This window comes from Mustela nigripes, chromosome 13 (assembly GCF_022355385.1).
Source record: "Mustela nigripes isolate SB6536 chromosome 13, MUSNIG.SB6536, whole genome shotgun sequence".
Taxonomy (NCBI): Eukaryota; Metazoa; Chordata; class Mammalia; order Carnivora; family Mustelidae; genus Mustela; species Mustela nigripes.
This window is the reverse complement of record NC_081569.1, coordinates 51,294,256-51,317,794: the sequence shown is the minus strand read 5'-3', so window position 1 is coordinate 51,317,794 and position 23,539 is coordinate 51,294,256. Positions and strand designations below refer to the sequence as shown.

Here is a 23,539-nt window from a genome sequence, read left to right as displayed (position 1 = left end):
TTTATAAGAATCTAGATAACCAAGAAACCATTAATGATGAAAATAATTTTTTTGAACAAACCAGTAAAACCATTGGTGTTATAAGCATGGGGTGATGGGGGAAATTATGGCATAAATTTAGATGACTGTAGTGATAGAACTGTGTTTCTCTTATCCAAATGAAACAGTTACCTCAAGCCACCCCATTTTGTCATTTTGAAGCTTGTGAGGAATAAAATGCATAGTCCAAACAGCAATCCTTTATATAGCCATCAACAAGTGAATGAGTGAATACAAACTGAAAATGAAGTAAGTTCAGTTCCATTTCTCTGTGGACCTGGGCATCCTTGGTACATATATTATATGGTTAATATACATATAATGGTTATATATATGGTTAATATATGTGGTTAATATATATATATATTGGTTTATATATATATATATATAATAAGGTTAATATATAATAAGGTTAATATATAGTTAGTGGTATATATATATGGTTATATATATGTGGTTATATATATAATGGTTATTATATATGGTTGTTATGGTTACTGGCTAATATATATAATAATATATGGCATATATATAATTACACGATTATACTCTTACAAAGTGGGCGATAACCATCACTGATACTAGCATGAGCTCTGAGGGTTTCATGCAAGAATGAAGAAGGAAAGAGGAGATACATTTCTCAGGACACAAAAACTTACAATTAAGACATAATTTAAGGTTTAATTAATAGTTCCTTACCAGAATCTCTTTCAAAATATGGGTCTTTGGAAACCTTGCTGTATTTTCTGCATTTATCATTTCCAGGACAAAAAAAATCAATATTATTCTATGAATGTAGAACCCACCACCATCATAATCACATTTATGAACATCTTTACAGCACAAAGATGCATTCAATACCATGCAGTCTGGTTGTTTTTATTTTACTGAAGGGTAAACTTAACCCTGGAAAGGAGATACTTGTCCTGCGTTGCCCTCAATAAGTAGCTCAGCTAGGTGTTGTAATGAGGTCTTTGGATTCCAGGTTCACAATACAATGATGATTTCATGTGCTGTTTTCATTTTTGTCTTTCAGAAATGTATATTATGAATTCCCCTTACTTTTTGGTACACTCTCTTGGCCATTTCAGAAATCATTAACAAAATCACCACCTAAAAGTGGGAGGTGTTTTAAGTTCAGGTACCCAGTCTAAGTATCAAAATTAGATACCAACATGAACCATCCTTTCTGTAACCACAGCTTTTCTGCCTATGATTCTCACTCATTTTGCTTACGATGTGATAAAGCTGACAACATGGAAAGGGCAAACCATTCAGTGGTGTTCGAGTTCATTTTGCAGGGACTTTTCAAATCTCAGAATCTTCAGATTCTATTCTTCCTAGGATTCTCTGTGGTCTTGTGCCAGGTTTTTGTTAGGAAACCTCCTCATCTTGGTCACAATGACCTTTGACTCATGCCTTCACATACCATTGTATTTTCTGCCTATGAAACTCTCCTGTATTGATATGAGCCTGCCTTTTTTTGCTACCCCTAAGATGACTGTGGATTTCCTCTGAAAACAAAAGACCATCTCTTGGTGGGGATGTTATTCTCAGATGTTCTTCATGTACCTCTTTGGGGGTGGGGGTGGTGAGATGATGTTGCTTGTAGCCATGGCAATAGACAGGTATGTTGCCTTACGCAAACCCCTCCATTACGTGACCATCATGAGCCCATGAGTGCTTGTTTGGCTGCTGTTATCCTCCTATACAGTTGGATTTGTGCATTTATCTAGTCAGATGGCTTTCATTTTAAATTTGCCCTTCTGTGGTCCCAGTGTGGTATACAGCTTTTTCTGTGACCTTCCCCTTGTGATTAAACTTTCCTGCAAGGACACCTACCTGCTACAATGGCTGGTTGTTGCTGACTGTGGCCTCCTGCCCCTGGTCTGCTTTCTCCTCTTGCTTGTCTCCTATGGGATCATCATATACTCAGTCAGGCACCGTGCTGCCGGTGGTTCGGCCAAGGCCTTCTCCACTCTGTCAGCACACATCACGGTTGTGACTCTTTTCTTTGCCCTCTGTATCTTTATGTATGTATGGCCCTTTCTCTCTGTGTTTTATACAATTTTCACACCTCTCTTAAATCCTATTATTTATACATTAAGGAATAAAGAAATAAAATCAGCCATGAAGAAGATAAGGACTCGACATACAAATTCAAAACACACTTTGTAGATGATGTTTCTGAAGAAATAATTTCTGTGTGGACATTTTAAGAAAGGAACCAGTAGGTGTAACTGTTAAAGAGCAAACCCCTTTTTTTGTCACTTTCAGTGATTAAACACATGACATGTAGAGTCTGGAAGACATGCATTTAAATCCTCTCTTCACTGCTTCTTCTCATGCAAATTTGAAAAAAAATTAATAAATTCTCTTTACTTAGCTTATTTTCAAACTTGTCGTTATTACTGCTGCTATTATAGTTGTAGCTATTATTGGGAATCTATATGTAGAAAATGCATACAGATGATGCCTCACATAGCCATTTAGCTGAGTGCCTGGTTAATTACTATTTGGTGTTAGAAAAATACACTTTGTAGATAATCCCTAATGTTAATGTGTATTAAAGTTAATGTGTATTAACTTTAATAAAAAAAATAGAAAGTAGATAATCCCTAATGTTAAAGTGTATTAAAGTTAATGTGTATTAACTTTTAGTCACTCTTTTGTCCAGATACAGTGCTTCCAACTTTGCTTCACATATTTTGTGAGCCCACAGTGTGCCAGGAGGTACATCCAGGGTTTCAGAAAGCTTACAGTCCTTGGATGGAAAGAGTGAATTAAATTTGTAAACAGTACTATATTACATGGTTGAAAGTTCAACTCAACTTTATCAGTGATAACACTAATAATGGGCTCTGCCTTGTTTCTGAATCCATGGGTAAATTGATTCAGAGTCCTTGGGGGGAGGGGAAGGGTAAGAGGTGATTGATACTCCTGAAAAGTCTACAATTAATTCTTAGTAGCAGTATCAAGCTTTTATTTTCTTTTTCAAAATACAGTTTACGAACATAAAATAATCACTCTCTTTATTATTTATTTATTATTTTCTTGAGGGAGAGTGAATGCATGCATGCATGACTGGGGAGGGACAAAGAGAGAGCGAGAGAGAGAGAATTTTTAAACAGGCTCCACATCCAGTACAAGCCTGATGAAGGCTTGAGCTCACAACCTTGAGATCATGACCTAAGCTGAAATCAAGAGTCGGACATTTAACTAACTGAGCCACACTGGTGCTCCAAGAATCATTCTTTAGTATAGAATTCTGTGAGTCTTGAAAAATGCATATTCATGTAACTATCACATTGAGAATATAGGAGAATTTCGTCAACCCTCCAATTCCCCTGTGCTCTTTTGTGGTCCACCTCTCTCCTATCCTCTGGCTCTGAAAAAAGTAATCTGTTTTTTATACCTATTTTGCCTTTTCTAGACTATCATATAATTAGAATCATATATGAAATAACCTTTTTAAAAGCTTTTTAAAAAATTCCAGTTAGTTAACATATAGTGTAATATTAGTTTCAGGTGTGTAGCAGTGATTCAGCACCTCCATATAACACCCAATACTCATCACAACAAGTGCCCTCCATAATCCCTATGATTATTTAACCCAACCACCACCTGGTAACCATCAATTTGTTCTCTATAGATAAGAATCTGTTCCTTGGTTGCTTCTCTTTTTCTATTTTCCCCTTTGCTCAATTTTTTTTTCTTAAATTCCACATATTCTTTCTCTGCCTGACTTTGGCTTAGCATAATACAAAGTATATTATACATAATAATAATAATACCAAGTATTATGCTAAGCCAAATATGCCAAATATCCATCCATGCCATTGCAAATGGTGACATTTCATTCTTTTTTATGCCTGAATAATATTCCTAGATAGATAGATAGGTAGATAGATCTCTTTCTTCCTATCCATTCTTCAGTCAATGGACACTTGGGCTGTTTACATAATTTGGCTATTGTAGATAATGGTGATATAAATAGCGTATTAAGTATTTTTGTATTCTTTGGGTAATTAACTAGCGGTGCACTTGCTGGATTATAAGGTAGTTCTATTTTTAATTCTTTGAGGACCCTCCACACTGTTCTCCAGAGTGGCTGTTCCAGTTTGCATTCCTACCAATAGTACAAGAGGATTTCCCTTTCTCTACATCCTTGCCTGCACATGTTATGTCTTGTGTTAATTTTAGCCCTTCCAGCAGGTGTGAGGTGGTATCTCTGTAACTTCGATGTGCATTCCCTTGATGATGCGTGATATTGAGCATCTTTCATGTGTCTGTTGCCACCTGGATGTCTTTTTTGGAAAAATATCTCCTGACTTTTTGTAATTGGATTATTTGGAGATTTTTGTTGTTGGATTGTATTAGTTCTTTATATATTTTGGATACCCTTTAACAGTTATGTCATTTGCAAATATCCTTTCCCATTCCACAGGTTGCCCTTTAGCTTGTTTATTGTTTTCTTTGCTGTGCGAATAAGGAGCCTTTGAACATGGCTTCTTCCACTCAGCATAATGTTTTAGCTATGATAATCTTATGTTCTACTATTATTTTTCAACATCTTATTTGATATTTTAGATCATGACATGTCAAGGACTTAATACCTTTTGAAATTTTTCCTGAATGCTAAAGAACAAAATAGATATATGTCACAAAAGATCTGACACATCTGTACACTAGTAAGGAGAATTACTGATTTTAATTTTTCTACAATATGGTGAATATTTTACACATTTTAATAAAAATAACACGTATTTTGGATGATAACAACTACCAATCACATTTGGCTTATTTGACATGGAAAAATTTGTTAATTTCACTGGAGCTATTATGAACATTCCCAATGGATAGAGGTAAATCTTTTAAAACTGTAGAAGAAATCTAAGAAAATTAGTATAAAGTTAGATGTTAAAACTAAGCAAAAACTGGAAGTTTACAAGATGTTTGCTTGCCACCTAATGGCTGTAATCTGTGTTTCTCATTCATGTTTTAACAAAAAGCAAGAATTAGAAAGGATTTATAAGAATAGTCTGGAGTCTTTGCAGTCCCCCAAAGGCAACAAATATGCAGCCTATACCTTCCAAAGAGGCAGTCAAGCTGATTACCATTTCACTATTACCCAAAATAGCCATTTTCACAGACAAATTTTAATGTTATTTTAAGGGCTTCCCATCTGCTAATACCCATCAGCTAAGTCCAGAATTCCAGGGGACATCAAAACTCATTAGGTCACCATTAAGAGTTAGAGTGTTCTGAAAAAGGCAAAGAAGACTAGTACCTAGAAATTATCCATATTTCAAAATCATTGCTCATGATTTTCAAATCTATTGCCTGCCATAAATTTACAAAACTAAGTCTTTAACTTCCTAAAAGTATGGATGAACCTTCCAAATTTCAAGAGGAACTAAATATATATATATACTTCTCATCATTTTAATTTGCAAGGCTGAACTCTTTGCTCAGAATTGTCCTGCCAAATGATTTTACTTTGAGCATAATTGGTCAGATAGGTTGGTTGGTGTGTCTAAAGGAAAATAGGACTTATTTGAGGCTACTAAAGAGAGAGTGGCCAAAAGCAGTTCTTCCATCTGTCTCTAAAGGACAGTATTTGAAAAATTAATTAAGTAAATGATTAGGCTATCTAGGAAGTCTTTGAATTTCTCAGTCTTATAAGTGAGATGCTGTTTTCATCCCCATTTTCTGTATGAGGAAACAGAGCAGAAGGCTTTGATAACTTACCTAACTTTCCACAGCTAGGAGGGAAAGGAACAGATTCCAACAAGTCTGTTTTTAGGAGTTATGCATGTCTTTATAATTTTGTGCTACCTCTAACAGTATTAACCAAATTCTGGAAACCCATTGTAAATTACCTCTTTTCCAAATCCAGCAATTGTTTAAAATAGAGGGCCGGGAAGCTGACTCCACAGACAAATATGCAAAGGCTAATGTATTGCTCTCATATACTTGAGTCAAAAAGTGATACAAAAACTTTCAACTCTAAGAGTCACTCAAAGGAATTGAGTTTTTAAAATGATTTATTTTATTTATTATATATTTATATTTATATTATAAATATAATTGCCACAGGCCAGTCCTGGCTGGCTCACCAAATTTGTTAGGGAATTCAAATTTGTCCGTGCACCCAATTTACATTACGCCAATTTCTGAAACCCTGGTTTTGTAGCAAAGACAGTTTTATTATCAGAAGTGCAACCCAATGAGAAGGCAGGGATCATTCTTAAAGCCGACTTGCTCTATTGTGCTTAGGGACAGCTTATGTACATGAGAGGAGGGTAATGGTTTTCTTGAAACCTTGAAGTGGGTGGGGTAGTGTAGAGAGCAGTACTTGAAACAATCTAGATTTAAGTATTCTTCTGGACAAGGAGTCACTATTTAGGACCTGGTATGATCAGATATGTCAAGACAATTGTTACGGACTGGTCCCCACTAAGTTTCTACAGTCAGTGAATAAATAGAAAATGGAGGTAAAAATTTAATTTTAAAATTACATTTATTGAATTAATTAATGTAAGAGTGTAATGCAAAGATAACAAAGCAATTAATAAAAGGATAGCTCTGCTATGCCTCGAAAATAGCCCAGGAAACAAGTGTCTGGCCTCATTGTATGTAGAATAATTTCCCCCCAAATTTATGTCTACTTGAAACTTCAGAATGTGATTTTACTTGTTGAGGGTATTTGCAGTGCTAATTAAGGTAAGGATCTAAATGAAATTTGACTGGATGAGGATGGTCCCTACATTCAGTGAGAGTGCCCCTAACAGTCAAAAAAGGATGTAGAACTACACAGAGAAAAAGTTACATGAAGACATAGGTAGGCAGAGTTTAGAGTTATGCAGGAAAAACTGAGAAACATTTGAGGCTATCAGATGCTGGAGGAGCCAGGGAAGGATTCTTTCCTAGAGCCTCCCGAGGGAAGCATACCCTGCCGATAACTTGGTTTCACACTTCTGCATACAGAATGTGAAAGAATAAATTTTTGTAGTTTTAAGCTGTATCATTTGTTGTAATTTGTTATGGTAGCCCTAGGAAGCTAATACAACAGACAAAACTGACTTTTTTTTTTTTTTTAATTAGAGAAACATATAATACATCATTATTTTCAGTGTGTAGAGTTCAGTAATTCATCAGTTGCATATACCACCCAGTGCTCATCACAGCATTTAACCCCCCCTTAATGCCCATCACCTAATTACCCCATCCCCCCACCCACCACCCCTCCAGCAACGCTCAATTTGTTTCCTATATTTAAGAGTCTCTCATAATTTTTTCTCCCTCTCTGATGACTTCCCATTAAGTTTTCTCTCCCTTACCCTATGATCCTCTGCCCTATTTCTTATATTCCGCATATGAATGAAACCATATGATAACTGTCGTTCTCTGATTGACTTATTTTGCTCAGCATAATACCCTCCAGTTCCATCTATATCAATGTACATGGTAGGAATTCATCCTTTCTGATGGCTAAGTAATATTCCAGTGTGTGTGTGTGTGTGTGTGTGTGTATCTCTTTGGAGATGTGTCTAGCAAGAAGTTGCTATGGCTGAAGTCACAGACATTGCTGCCTTTGTTCTCCTCTAGAATTTTGATGGATTCTTATCTCACATTTAGGTCTTCATCCATTTTGAGTTTATCTTTCTTTATGACACAAGAAAATGGTCCACTTCATTCTTCTACATGTGGCTGTCCAATTTTCCTGGCACCATTTTGTTGAAGAGACTGTCTCTTTTCCTTTGGATAGTCTTTCCAGTTGTCAAAGATTAGCTGACTATAGAGTTGAGGCTCTATTTCTGGCCTCTCTATTCTGTTCCATTGATCTATGTGTTTTTGTGCCAACATCATACTATCTTGAGGATTTCAGCCTTGAAATACAGTTTGATGTCTGGCTTTGTGATGCCACCAACTTTGATTTTCTTTTTTAACATTCCTCTGGCTATTGGGTCTTTTCTGGTTCCATACAAATTTTAGGATTGCTTGTTCCAGCTATGTGAAAAATGTTGATTGTATTTTGATAAGGATTGTATTGAATATGTAGACTATTCTGGATAGCATAGATATTTTAACAATAATTGTATTTCTAATCCATGACCAACCATGGAACATTTTTTTTCATTTCATTGTGTCTTCCTCAATTTCTTTTATGAATATTCTATAGTTTTTGGAGTACAGATTCTTTAATTATTTGATTACATTTATTCCTAAATATCTTATGGTTTTTGGTGCAGTTATAAATGGGGTCAATTCCTTAATTTCTCTTTTCTCAGTCTCATTGTCAGTGAATAGAAATGCAACTGATTTCTGTGCATTGATTTTTATATCCTGACACTTCACTGAATTGCTGTCTGAGTTCTAGCAATTTTAGGGTGGAGTCTTTGGGTTTTCTATATAAAGTATCATGTCAAGAGTGAGAGTTTAACTTCTTTTTTGGCCAATTTGAATGCCTTTTATTTCTTTTTGCTGTCTGATTTCTGAGGCTAGGACTTCTAGTACCACGCTGAACAACAATAGTGAGAGTGGGCATCCCTGCTGTGTTCCTGACCTGGGGATCAGGAAAAAATACTGAGAGCTTTTCCATTGAGAATGAGATTTGCCATGGGCTTTTCATAGATGGCTTTTATGATATTGAAGTATGTTCCCTCTATCCCTACACTTTGAAGGGGTTTAATTAAGAAAGGATGCTGTGCTTTGTCAAATGCTTTTTCTGCATCAGTTGAGAGGATTATATATATCTTGTCCTTTCTTTTATTAATGTAATGTACCACGTTGATTGATTTGCAATGTTGAACCACCCCTGCAGCCCAGGAATAAATCCCACTTGGTTGTGGTGAATAATCCTATTGGATTAGGATCCTGTTGGGTCCTATTGGCTAGTATTTTGGTGAGAATTTTGGCATCCATGTTCATCAGGGATATTGGTCTGTGATTCTCCTTTTTGATGGAGTCTTTGTCTGGTTTGGGGATAAAAATAATGCTAGCCTCATACAGTAAGTTTGGAAGTTTTCCTTCCACTTCTATTTCTTTCTTTTTTTTTTTTTTTTTTTTGAAACAGCTTCAGAAGAACAGGTATTAGTTCTTTAAATATTTGGTAGAATTCCCCTGGGAAGCTATCCATCCCTGGACTCTTGTTTGTTGGGAGATTTTGATGACACTTTCAGTTTCCTTGCTGTTGTTGGGTCTGTTCAGGTTTTCTATTTCTTCCTGTTTCAGTTCTGGTAGTTTATACTTTTCTAGGGATACATCCATTTCTTCTAGATGGCCTAATTTATTGGCATGTAGTTTCCCATAATATGTTCTTATAATTATATTACTTTGGTGTTGGTCATGATCTCTCCTCTTTCATTCATAATTTTATTAATTTGGGTCCTTTCTCTGTTCTTTTTGAAAAGCCTGGCTTGGGGTTTATCAATTTATTAATTCTTTTAAAGAACCAGCTCTGTTTTGTTGATCTGTTCTACTGTCTTTTGATTTCCATTTCATTGATTTCTGCTCTAATCTTTATTATTTCTCTTCTCCTGCTTGGCTTAGGCTCTATTTGCTATTCTTCCTCATACTTCTTTGGGTGTAAGGTTGTGTTGTGTATTTGAGACTTTTCTGTTTTCTTAGGGAAGGCATTTGCTATTTACTTCACTCTTAGGACTGCCTTTTCATTTGTTTACATTATTTGTTTTTCTTTTTTTTTTTTCTTAAATTTTCAGTGTAACAGTATTCATTGTTTTTGCACCACACCCAGTGCTCCATGCAATCTTTGCCCTCTCTAATACCCACCACCTGGTTCCCCAAACCTCCCACCCCCCGCCCCTTTAAACCTCTCAGATTGTTTTTCAGAGTCCATAGCTCTCATGGTTCACCTCCCCTTCCAATTTCCCCCAACTCCTTTCTCCTCTCTAACTCCCCTTGTCCTCCATGCTATTTGTTATGCTCCACAAATAAGTGAAACCATATGATAACTGACTCTCTCTGCTTGACTTATTTCACTCAGCATAATCTCTTCCAGTCCCGTCCATGTTGCTACAAAAGTTGGGTATTCATCCTTTCTGATGGAGGCATAATATTCCATAGTGTATATGGACCACATCTTTCTTATCCATTCATCCATTGAAAGGCATCTTGGTTCTTTCCACAGTTTGGTGACTGTTATTATATATATATTTTTTAATCTGCTTTAATTTCCTGGTTGACCCATTCATTCTTTAGTAGGATGTCCTTTAACCTCCAAGTATTTGAGTTCCTTCCCAATTTACTATTGTCATTGAGGTCCAATATCAAGGCACTGTGGCCAAAAATATGTGTGGAATAATCCCAGTCTCTTGGTGGTGGTTAAGACCTGATTTGTGACCCAATATGTGATCTACTCTGGAGAATGCTCCATGTACACTTGAGAAGAATGTGTATTCTGTTGCTTTGAGATGGAATGATCTGAATTTATCTGTGAAGTCCATATGGTCCACTGTGTCGTTCAAAGGCCTGTTTCCTTGTTGATCTGCTTAGAAGTCCATCTGGTCCACTGTGTCGTTCAAAGGTCTGTTTCCTTGTTGATCTGCTTAGATGATCTGTGTATTACTGTTGAGTTGGGTGTTAAAGTCCCCTACTATTATTGTATTGTTATCAATGTGTTTCTTTAATTTTATTAATTGGTTTATATAGTTGCTTGCTCCCAATTGGGAGCATAAATATTTATAATTGTTAGATCTTGTTGGATAGACCCTTTAATTATGACATAGTGACCTTCCTCATCTCTTATTACAATCTTTGGTTTAAAACCTAATTTGTCTGATATAAGGATTGCCACCCCAGTTTTCTTTTGATGGCCATTAGCATGATAAATGGCTCTCCACACCCTCACTTTCAATCTGGAGGTGTCTTTAGGTCTAAAATGAGTCTCTTGCAAAGAGCTTATTGATGGGTCTTGCTTTTTTATCCAATCTGATACCCTGTGTTTTTTTTATTGGAACATTTAGCCTATTTACATTCAGAGTAACTCTTAAAATATATGAATTTGTATTGGCTATAAAATCACTGTTTCTGTGTATCGACTCTTCCTTTCTGGTCTATGTTACTTTGCAACTCTTTCTTCACTTCCAGAATACCCTTTAATATTTCTTGTAGCATTGGTTTGGTGATCACAAGTTCTTTTAGTTTCCATTTGTTCTGAAAGGCTTCTATGTCTCCTTCTATTTTGAATGAATTTTGAATTCTAGCTTAATAAAGTGTTCTTGGCTGCATATTTTTCTCATTTAGCACCCTAAATATATCATGTCAGGACTATCAGGTCTCTGTGGATAGGTCAGCTGCCAATCTAATGTTTCTACCCTTGTAGGTTACTGACATCTTGTCTCATTGCTTTCAGAATTTTCTCTTTGTCTCTGAGATTTTTAAGTTTCACTATTATTTGTTGGGATGTTGACCTATTTTTATTGATATTGAGAGGGATTCTCTGTGCCTCCTGAATTTTGATGCCTGGTTCCCTCACCATGTTAGGGTTGTTCTTTGCTGTAATTTGCTCCAGTATATCTACTGCATCTGTCTCTTTCCTTTTCTTCTGAGATCCCAATTATTCTTTTTTTTTTTTTTTTTAAAGAATTTATTTATTTATTTGACAGAGAGAGATCACAAGTAGGCAGAGAGGCAGGCAGAGAGAGAGAGGAGGAAGCAGGCTCCCCGCTGAGCAGAGAGCCCGATGCGGGACTCGATCCCAGGACCCTGGGATCATGACCTGAGCTGAAGGCAGCGGCTTAACCCACTGAGCCACCCAGGCGCCCAATCCCAATTATTCTAATATTGTTTCACCTTATGGTATCACACATCTCTCAAATTCTCCCCATGGGATTCAGTTGTTGTTTATCTTTCCTTTTTTCGCTTTCTTATTCTCCATCATTTGGTATTCTATATCACTAATTATCTCTTCTGCTTCATCAATACTAGCAGTTAGAGTCTCCATTTTGATTGCTCTTATAAATAATATTTGAGTTGGTTAGATTTTAGTTCTTTTATTTCTCCAAAAAGGGATTCCCCACTATCTTCTATGCTTTTTCCCCCCAAGCTCAGCTAGTATCTTTATAATCATTATTCTGAACTCTAGTTCCAATGTCTTACTTATGTCCATACTGATTGGGTCCCTGGCAGTCAGTACTGCCACTTGTTCTCTTTTTTGAGGAAGGGTTTTCCATCTTATCATACTGTCCAGGGAAGAATATATGAATGAGAGAACAAAATACTGGGAACAATGACCCCAGAAAAATATACAGTAAACAAATTAGATGAGATCTGAAACTGGAGAAAAGGAAAAAAAGAGAGAGAGAGAGAAAAAGAGAGAGAGCAGAATAGAGTAATACACTGGATTCTGTGTGTATTTTGGTCTGTTTTTTTTTTTTTAGAAAAATAGATCACAAAATTTTAAAGAAAGAAAGACTTATATAGGTATAAAAATAAAGTTAAATACAATGGAAGGATAGAATGTAACTGTAAAAATGGAAATTAAAGTACCAAAAAAAAAGAAGGGATATAAAAAACAGGTGAACAGAACACAGCAATGCGCCATCTTCTGAGTGTATTTTTGCCAGTTTGTTAGAAGAAACTACATCTCAAAATTGTAAAGAAAAACTTATGAAATACATTGAAAACATAGAATGTAACTATAAAGATGAAAGTTAAGAAACTTTAACTTTAACAAACAAACAGAAAAGTCCAAAAAACAAAAAATAAACCAAAACAAACAAACTGAAAAAGGAAGAAGAAAAAGAAAAACAACAAAAACAACAACAAAAAAAGAGAATATAATCAGACAGGTGAATAGAAAACAGAGCCATACACTAGATTTTGAGTGTATTTTGGTCTGTTAGTAGAAGCTGCATCCCAAAATTGTAAAGAAAGAATACCTGATACACACACACACACACACACACACACACATGTACATACATATATATATATGATTAAATACAATGAAGGGATAGAGTACAATTGGAAAAATTAAAATAAAAAAGAATTTTAAAAAGAAGTTGATAAAATAAGAAATTGGTTGAAAAAGGAAAGAAAAAATTTAAAAAACATTAAGGTTGAAAGACTAAAGAATCACTGGGAAAAAGCCATGAATTCTATAAGCTGTATTCCCTCACTGTTGGAGTTTTGCAGTTCCCATTGATTGGTAAACTTGGTCTTGCCTGGATACTTTTGCTGTTCTTCTGGGGGAGGGGCCTGTTGCATTGATTCTCAAGTCTTTGCCGGAGGTGGAATTGTACCATCCTTGCCAGAGGGCCAGGCTAAGCAATCTGCTCCAGTTTGTTATATGTGGTTTTTGTTCTCTGAAGACTTTATTTGCACCTATAGAAGATGAGAATGAAAATGGCAATCTCTTGATATCTGTCCTCAGAGCTGAAAGCTCGGGGCCTCACTCCTCAGTGATCCCTCAGAGAAAAGCAATCAATCACTCCTGTCTCCCTGGTCTCTAGCCACACTCTGTGCTCACTCATCTGTGACTCAGCATTTCTATCTCAGGCACATGGCCCCCTTTTAAGTTATGAAACCCTGTAGGTTCCTTTGGTGAACTCCTGTGCCACTCCTCCCAGGGAGGAAGGGGGTTCTTGCCAGTTCTGCCACTTTTTGGGCCTCTGGTCAGAGAGCAGTGGCCTTACTGTGCTGTGGTTTCTGGTTTATGGCAACCCTGAGCTGAGAGCTCACTCCTGGGCTCAGTCTTTGCAGCTGGCTTCTCCACTCTGATGCCTGGGAGCTCTGCTGCACTTAGGCACCCCTGGTCTAGGGGGTTCAGCCAGTTTGAACAGGCTAGGGTTCAGTCTAACTTAGCAGCCTGAACAACGTCCCTTACCGAAGCAGACTTCTAAAAGTTCGATTTTATACTCCACGACTGTATCACTTGCTAGTACCAGCTGACAGAGGCTCCCTGCCCCTGTGGTTTATTTTCCCATAAATCGCCTTAGATTCACTTCTCTACACCTTTTACCTTGCAGAAAGTGGTCGCTTTTCTATTCATAGAGTTGCAGCAATTCTTTTCTTCCATGTCCAGTTGATTTTGCAGGTGTTCAGAATGTCTTGATAGCCATCTAGCTGAATTCCTGGGACCAGAAGAAACTAAGACCTCCTACTCTTCTGTCATCTGGGACTCTCCAAGTAACTGGAATTTAAATAAAAACTTGAAAAAAAATAATCTTCAGGAAATCCTATTGGCTATAATTTCAAATAACCTGGCATCTGACTACTTCTGTCTTACAGTGTACATTTGTGGAATGAGCCATCATCAAAGTTGGCCTGAATTAGTGAACTTGTTGCTTATCTGGACTCCTAGCTTCCATCCTTGCCTTTTCCAACAGGAGCAGTTAGAGCTGTTTTAATGCCTGTCCTCTACTCAAAACTCACCCTCACCACTTCACTCAGAAGAGAAAGCCATGTGCTGGTGTGTCTTACAGGGCCCTTTAGGATTTATGCCCCACCTACAGTTGCTTATCATCCCAACCACTTTCCACTTTACTCTACTTTAGTTCTAGGAGTTGTTTGAATATCATCAGGCAGCAGCCACGTAAGTGCCTCCGCACTGGCTGTTCTCTCTGTGTTTTGCTTTTCCCAGAGGTACACATGGATGCTCCCAAGTATTCCTTTAAGTGTTTGGTCAAAAGTCCTGTTCTCAGTGAGGCATATTCTTAACATCATATTTAAAATGAAAACTCCGGCATTTCCACTCTTACTTACCTTGATTTTTTTTCCTTAGACTTATTGTAAATTACCATTTTGTTTATGTTTAATTGTCTGCATTTTCTGTGAGACTGTAAATACTGTAAATACTGTGACAATTGTTTATTTCATTCACCAATACAACTCCAATGTAGTTCAGTAAACGAAGCATTTAATTTTATTTTATTCCACTATTGGTCATAGTTTGAGCCCTATACACTCCCATCTCTTTCCCCTCAAAGGGAGCTCCTTTACGTGTAGTCACACACACATCATTAGTAAAGAGATCAGGCTAGATATCCTCCCAAATCATCCTAGGATTTAGCCTTGTCAGGACTCCAGGAAAAGCATCAAAAATAATTCTGTCTCCAGGAATAGACCCATTAGGAGATGCCAAGATTTCAACCTTCTCAGGTGAACTAGGACACATCACCATTGCTTGAGATATTACCCCCCTCATTTTTGCAGGTTTCAGGTAACAAAGTAAAATCACCATCCAATTTTGCATCTATTCAAGAGGAACATGATTCACCAGACCACTGACAACTGTTCTTGGGGCTGTTTCTCCAACATGTACTTCTTCTACATATAAAGAATCTGCATCAGGATGTTTTCTGGCAGTGATGATATAACCAACTCAAAGATCCAGACGAGAAACATCTACTGGCTTAGAGTCAGTGCTTCCTGCTACTGAGAATGTGTACTAAATGTATAGCCTAGTCTCTTTCTCTTTTTTTTTTTTTAAGAAAACACCATTAACCTTTCTTAATATATTGAAATATGCACTAAAAATTTGTTTTTCTTGTCATTATTTTATGACACACTGATCTACTTTAATTCATTTTAACTAATGTGGAAAAAATTAAATTGTTATAGATTTTTATTTATTAATCCACACTTCTTAACAGACTTCTTTTGTCATAGAAATACTAGGTCTAGATCTATTGGCAGTTCTCAAGGAGACTGATTTATATTTCCAAAGTGTCTATCAAAAATTTATGCTGATTTACATTTTTTAAAGATTTTATTTATTTAACAGAGAGCACATGGGTAGGGGTGAGGATAAGAGTGGCAGAGAGAATTTCAAGCAGATTCCTAGCTGAGTGTAGAGCCCAACTCTGTGAGCATAGTCTCACAACACTGAAATCATGGCCTGAGCCAAAACCAAGAGTCTGACACTTAATCAACTGAGCCTCCCAGGTGCCCCCTGATATATATTAACAGTGAGGACAGCAGTATCCCACAGTTAAGAAGAATATAGATTCTAGAGCCCATGCACCTGGGTTAGAACATCAGCTCTGCTACTGACAGTGTGTGTGTCCAGTCTCCTCGTTTTTACACTGGTAATGATGGTGTTTCTCTCATTAGACTTTTGTGAAGATTAATTGAAAGAATCAACTTGACATAGTACTGGCATAAAGAAAGCCCTGAAGAGACATCAAGTGTTATTTAAATTTATATTATTTTTATTATGAAATTAACTATTTTCATTAGACCTGACCATGAGTTTGATGTATTTATCCCAAATCTGATATGTGAATAAAGATATGCCTTGTTAAGTTTTATTTAACCAGGTCAATTTTTAATGTTTATTGGCCTATTAGTCTTCTTTCTTTTAAAAAATAATTTTCTTAAATTATTTCCTCTTCTCTCTCTTCAAATTTGCCTCACTTACTGATTTATAAATACTTTTTCTATATTAAAGATTCAGGGTTTTGTCATCAAGGCTAAAATAGCCACACTGGAACTTTGTATGGATTAGAAAAAAAGTGCTTCCAGGGGACAAACCCAGGCTCATTTAGGATATATTGTTTGTTGGAAGGGTGGGGCACAGGCTGGATATCAGCTCCCACAGACCCTTTGACCAGTAAGTCTAGAGCACTTAAAATCTGTACAACTCTATGTAATGACTTTGGGGGTCACAAGATTGGAAACAGAGTTAACAAGTTTGTAGTTGGATTTAAATTCTATTGTGATGCTTCCTAAAATACAAAGTTTTGGGGTTTTTTTTTTTTTTTTTTTACATATTTTTGTGTATTTTGCTTTCTGAATCTTCTATTACTGACTTTATATTTATGGTATTGTTCAGGGTTTTCAGGTAAGAGAAAGGGAAAGAGAGAGAGATGAGACAGTGACAGAAATAGAGAGAGGATGAATGAGAGGGAGAGAGAGGGAGAGGGTGAGAGAGAGAGAGAGAGAGAGAGAGAGAGTGATTTAATACAAGTAATGGCTCACTGTCTTTCAGAGCCTGGCAAGTTTAGAATCTAAATCTACAATGTGGACTGGAAGGCTAGAGTCCCAGGAGGGTTGATGGTACAGATGAAATTCAAAGACAACCTCCTGGAGAGTTCTTTCTTGCTTGGGAAGACTGGTCTTTTTCTCCTCTTCAGAACTTCAGCTACTGGGGGAAGGCCTACCTACGTCATGCAGGGAAATCTGTTTTACTTGGAATTCATCGATTTCTGTGGTAATTTCATTCCACAACATTCTTCCAAATTGACACATAATATTAATCACGATATTTAGGAAATATTCTCCTAACTCCAAACCAAACATTGAGTCTGGTTGTTATCAGCAGCTTCTCAACAATTCTTGGCTTTACATAGTATATTTGTACCTAAATAATAGCTGTATATCAAAAACAAATTAAATTGATGCATATAGGTTACCTCTTTTTAAAAATATTTTATTTATTTATTTGACAGAGAGAGAGAGGTTACAAGTAGGCAGAGAGGCAGGCAGAGAGGCAAGCAAAGAGAAAGGGGGAAGCAGGCTCCCTCTGAGCAGCAAGCCTGATGCAAGGCTTGATCCCAGGACCCTGAGATCATGACCTGAGTAGAAGGCAGAGGCTTAATCCACTGAGCCACCCAGGAGCCCCAACATATAGGTTATTTTAGTTTTTCTTCAGCAATAATTATTTGTGTGTTTTCAAAAGAGAAACAAACTTAGAAAAGCTTTGTGATTCCCTTTAAGTGAAACACAATTATCTAAAGCCAATATAGGAAATGAGACTTTTTACTAAGATGCTGTCTTGTTAGTGAAATCCCTTATAAATTGGGTTATGCTTATACACCTAATATGGAATTGAATGTCGTGTGAATTGTTATAAATGTGATTATCATTCATCAGAAAATTCTGGGATATTTGTAATCAAGCATACAACCATTAGCAAAAGAAGCCCGAATTAACCTCAAATGATTAGGGGAGGTAAGTGGGATAACAATTATAAATAGTGTGCAAAGTAACCCAGAGACTAAGAGATTTCATTATTCATGAACATATAAATATGGAGAAAGCAAATATTTTGGCACATAAAAAACCTGATGCTCCAACATATTGTGCTTTGTCAAAGTTACATAAAATAATGTGCAAGGTTGGCCGATTTTCAGTATATTTTTAAAATGTAACCTGTTAATTTAATCTTCTAGAGGAAAGAAAGGTACATTTTAAAGTCTATTAACCTGATGAGGATATATATTATCCTGCTTAAACTATTAAAGTAATTGTACCTGTGTTTATATAGAACCTGATGTCTTTAAATCTTTCTTCCTTTTCACTTGGGAAATGAACATGAATTATTAGCACAAATTTCCACTTGAAAATATTCCCTAAGCTCCATTATGGTAATTGGCCATCAATGTCCCATCTTTAAGGGATTATTAATTTGATGGGAGAGAGGATATAGATATTTATATCTGAAGTCCAAAGAAGACTCAAGTCTGAAGTTCTCCAGTTTCTTAAAGTGATGCTTTTCTGGAATTATTTTCCAGGAGGAGGAGAAAGAGAAAGAGATTATTAAATCTTCTATAGAATAAAAAATATGTATGTTTTCAGAAGTTTCATTCAGGTATAGTAGATTTGAAAAAAAAGTTGAGGGATCAGCAGCACCAGCGGTGAACATCTAACCCCAGGTTAGTAAACAGCCTTTGATAGAAATTTAGTGAATATGTGTCTGAACATACAAGTCAACCAGAGACTAATTCATTCCATTATTTTTTTACATTAAAATTGTTGGAGGAAATAATATTAACTTGTCAGTTAAAATCAAATTTTGTCATTGTTATATTTGTTTCCCAAGTAGCATTTGCAGGTATACAAAATCAACTTCATTGTTTCTGATTATAAACTTAAGATTTAACGATCTTTAAAATGCCTTTGAAAATCACAGCGTGTTCTCTGAAATCAGAGCCCTATTTAAGTCTATTTATTCAGCTTTTTTTAGCATCCATTTTCAAAAATGTCTTTTATTTATTTATTTATTTATTTTCATTTCCTTGCCTCCTTTTTTTTTTAATTTTTTCAATTTATTTATTTTCAGAAAAACAGTATTCATTATTTTTTCACCACATCCAGTGCTCCATGCAATCCGTGCCCTCTATAATACCCACCACCTGGTGTTTTATTGATATATAATTTATATACCGAAAACTCCACTCATTTCCAGGGTACAATTCAATGGTTATTAGTATATTTACAGAGTTGTGCAACCATAACCAATATCCAATTTCAGAGCATCTTTGATTCAATAACAAGTTAAACATTTCTTTATTTTTGCTTCCCAAGTTTTCCATTTGGGAAATTTCTAGAAAACCCATTTATGTTTCAGGTTTATATGTGAAAATTCTTAACGGCCTTTGAGCAAAAACATGTCAAAAAAGGAGTGGCCATTGTGGTCTGTAATATGTATGTTAGCTAATATCAGTGCTATCTAATTAAGTTTGTGAAGAGATCCTGAATTGTCTTCAGTAGTGTTTAACTTCAGATATATAATCCCATTTTAAAGAGGGGTAACACCTATTCCTAAAAAAATCTTGCAATTAAGTATTTTGATATAATCCATTTATAAAAGTTCAAGAGGAACAAAAGAATCTGAGTCTCTGTTATCCTTACAAAAACCTGGTTGAGACTGGTGGTATTCAAGTGGACTAAAACAGATACAATAACCATAGAATTCCTCCAGATTTTTAATTCTATCACAATATCATGTTCACATGATTAGAATATTTCAAATCTGGAACATGTAACTTTAGCTTCCTTTAAGTAGCCTTACCAAACTATTATTTCATGTTACAGTCTTCAATTTCGTAAAGGGCCAACATAGTAAAAGTTCTAACAAGGGACAGTTCTGCATCATTTGTAAAATTACTCATGAAGAGTTCTGTTCAATGTCTTTATAAAAATGTTTATACAATATCTTCCTCTTAGTGAGACAATTGGGGTACCACCTCATTACTCACGATAAACTGATAATGTGACCTATCCATCCCAACCCAGTTCTTCTTCAAGTTCAGAACTACCTTCTTATTCAAATGCTGAAATTATCAGTACTCATGTATACTGTGAAAGCTACCCCCTCCCTCAAATTATTGCATAGGTTTTATGCTCTGGTTCATGTTGAGAGGTTTTGGAAAATGTTTCTTTAATTGAAGCCACTCTAAAATCTTCAATAAGTAGTCAGTTTATACATAATAAATCTACAAATGAATTGGGTTATTGGCTTTTTAATCCCAAACCCAGATGATTAATAGAGATGACAAGAGCAGTAATAAAATGTGGGATCAGGGGAACTGTACGAACCTTAGGTTAATTGACTTATTTCCTTTTTCTAAAATATTTTTAAATTTTTAAAATTTATTTTTTAAACTTATTTCTTATCAGTGTAACAGAATTCTTTGTTTATGCACCACACCCAGTGCTCCGTGCAATACGTGCCCTCCATAATACCCACCACCTGGCTCCCCCAACCTCCCACCCCATACCCCTTCAAAATCCTCAGATTGTTTTTCAGAGTCCATAGTCTCTCATGGTTCATCTCCCCTTCCAATTTCCCTCAACTCCCTTCTTATACTATTGCTTTATTAACTGAAGAGAGAATGGGAAACTCGGTGTTACATAGCCATGGTCTGAATGCTTGAGCTTCTGAGTGAGCAAATGAATGTGGAAGGAAGAGATAATTTTACTACTACCAAAAGTCCCTGAAGGAGTCTGGATTGTCTAGATTTCAAAGCAAGCATTGTAGAGAAGGCTGCAAAAGTCCATAAATTTGTTTAAAAATTATTATGTTTCACACTTAAAATGGGTGAATTTTGGTAGGTAGGTACATTTTATCTTAAGTGGATTTAAAAATATTTTAAAAGGAAGATTCTAAACAGCCTAATTATGGAGACAAGCAAACTCTATTGTTGGACTTGGATTTAATCATCTCTGTATTGTATTTTATATTTTGTCTTACAAATTAAAATTACATTCAGATAAAATTAGGTGATCCCTTTCATGTGCCTGGTAGTTGACAGACCCTTTTATGTCCACCTCTTTTCTTTATATAGATTCAGGACACAACCTGAAACTTGAGATTATGGAGCTGCAGAATTACTCCTTTGTGTCAGAATTTGTGTTGTATGGACTCTGCACTTCACAACACCTCCAGCATTTTTTCTTTATATTTTTCTCTGGGATCTATGTGGCCACTGTGCTGGGTAACCTCATCATTGTGGTCACTGTAATTTCTGACTCCCACTTGCACTCCTCTCCTATGTACTTCCTGCTGGGAAATCTATCTTTCTTAGATATATGGCTAGCCTCATTTGCCACCCCCAAGATGATCAGGGACTTTCTTAGTGATCGAAAGCTCATCTCCTTTGGAGGATGTATGGCTCAAATCTTCTTCTTGCATTTTATCGGTGGGGCTGAGATGGTACTTCTGGTTTCCATGGCCTATGACAGATATGTGGCTATATGCAAACCTTTGCATTACATGACCATGATGAGCCGGCAGACTTGCATGGGGCTGGTGTTGGTTTCATGGGTCATTGGATTTGTGCACTCCATCAGTCAAGTAGCCTTTACTGTGAATTTACCTTACTGTGGCCCCAATGAGGTGGACAGCTTCTTCTGTGATCTTCCTCTTGTGATCAAGCTTGCCTGCACGGACACCTATGTCCTGGGTATACTTATGATCTCAGACAGTGGGTTGCTCTCCATGAGCTGTTTTCTGCTCCTCTTGGTGTCTTACACTGTTATCCTCATCACTGTCCGACAGCGTGCTGCTGGTGGGGTATCCAAAGCACTCTCTACATGCTCTGCACACATCATGGTAGTCACACTCTTCTTTGGGCCCTGCATTTTCATTTATGTGTGGCCTTTCAATCGGTTCTCTGTGGACAAGCTCCTGTCTGTGTTTTATACCATTTTTACTCCACTCTTGAACCCTCTTATCTACACATTGAGAAATACAGAGATGAAAACAGCTATGAGGAAACTGTATAACCAACGTGTGACTTCTCACTGAATTCCACCTTTCCTTATATTTACGTGTTCTTACTCATTTAGGGGATATCCTTTCTTTAATAGGGTTCCGCATAAAGATTTCATCCTGATGTTTTATTGGTATAATTTGTATTGTTTTATATTACAGAGAAATAGTTGTGGATTACAACAAAAATCATGTGTGTAATTTTATTCTATATAATTTCATACTTTAAATAAAATTCTATAATATCACTTTATGGTATCACTACCTTATACTCTAAGATTTATAATACATTATAATATTATAATTTTATTATATAATTTTGTATTATAAATATAATTTATAAGTATAATATAACTGCATTGTAATGTAATATTAGAATTGTATAGTAATTACTATGTAATATAACTTTATGTAAACAGATATACATGTACATACACTTTCAACCCACACATTCACTTTGGAATGGACTTGGCAATTTTCTTTTTGTTAAACCAGATTTCTCTTTATAGTTTATTTTGTTTACAATATTTATAGAAAGTGATTTGAATTTCCTAATTATAGTTCAATACACTAAGAGCTGTCAGTTTGTAAGCATTCGAGACATGAAATATTCAGCAGAAGGAAGGTATGTGAGAATAAAATGTTCTATCAATTTTTATCCTGGTTTTTAAGAGGAGGAGGGAAAAGACACTATTTCAAAATCTTATTAATATAAAAAGAAACTTTTTCTTGGGAATGTATATTATGCTTAAACTTTATATTGAAAAAAAATGAATGTATGTCAGTGAAATTCAATTACAGAAGTTAATTTTCACACAAGGTAAATCAAGGTATTTTACCAGAAGGTAATTTTCACACAGGGTATTTTATGGGTTAATATTTTATGGTGTAAAATAAGCTATTGTGTTACTATTTAAAATTCACTGGAGTAGGAAATTAATAAATTTTAACCCACAGACTTTAAATAAACCATACATCTACATTGTTTCTTAGAGTTGATTCTGTCCCTTGGGATGGAATCTATTAGGAAGGGTGTTTGAGTACTACAGAGCCAGATCTTATGCTGAGTTTTTGAATGCCTTGGGATCCTAAAAAGATAATTATAAACGAGAGTTAACATTTGTATTAACTTAACTAATGGTCAAAGAATTCAATCAATATTCTTGTATGTTGATTCTGAAACATCAAACGAATGGAGAGAATTGGCCAATGACTGGATTCCTTGAGTAACTGGATGAAATTTCTAATAATTTTGGACAGTGTTTTCAATAAAGAGAAACATGCTCCTGGGTACTTGTGGCTTCTCCTATGGCTGTAATCTCACACATTTTCATAAACACTAAAAGAATATAGTTTGAAAACTGCCTTGGGATAAATTTCTCAGGAATCTTCTTCTTGTTTGCTACTGCAGTAAAACTATGTTTTGGAATTTCATAAAACTTCGGCCGTGTCAATATTTATGACCAATTATATCCCTGTATGTGAACAATTAAAGAGCTTAAAGCTCCACTCTCTTTTCACTACAGTATTATTTAA

General features: G+C 35.8%; 1 protein-coding gene and 2 pseudogenes across 1 annotated transcript; 2 read left to right on the top strand and 1 right to left on the bottom strand.

Moving 5' to 3' along the window:
- The first annotated feature begins 1,295 nt into the window (after positions 1 to 1,295).
- On the top strand, positions 1,296 to 2,217 carry LOC131999324 (olfactory receptor 4K13-like; annotated as a pseudogene).
- Positions 2,218 to 14,929: 12,712 nt separating this feature from the next.
- Positions 14,930 to 17,238, bottom strand: LOC131999323 (aminoacyl tRNA synthase complex-interacting multifunctional protein 1-like; annotated as a pseudogene).
- A 3,841-nt stretch (positions 17,239 to 21,079) lies between these two features.
- Positions 21,080 to 22,039, top strand: LOC131999322 (olfactory receptor 4K14). Its single transcript, XM_059372100.1, has one exon. It carries the CDS (start codon positions 21,107 to 21,109, stop codon positions 22,037 to 22,039), a length of 933 nt encoding a protein of 310 aa, XP_059228083.1. The 5' UTR covers positions 21,080 to 21,106.
- The last annotated feature ends 1,500 nt before the right edge of the window (positions 22,040 to 23,539 follow it).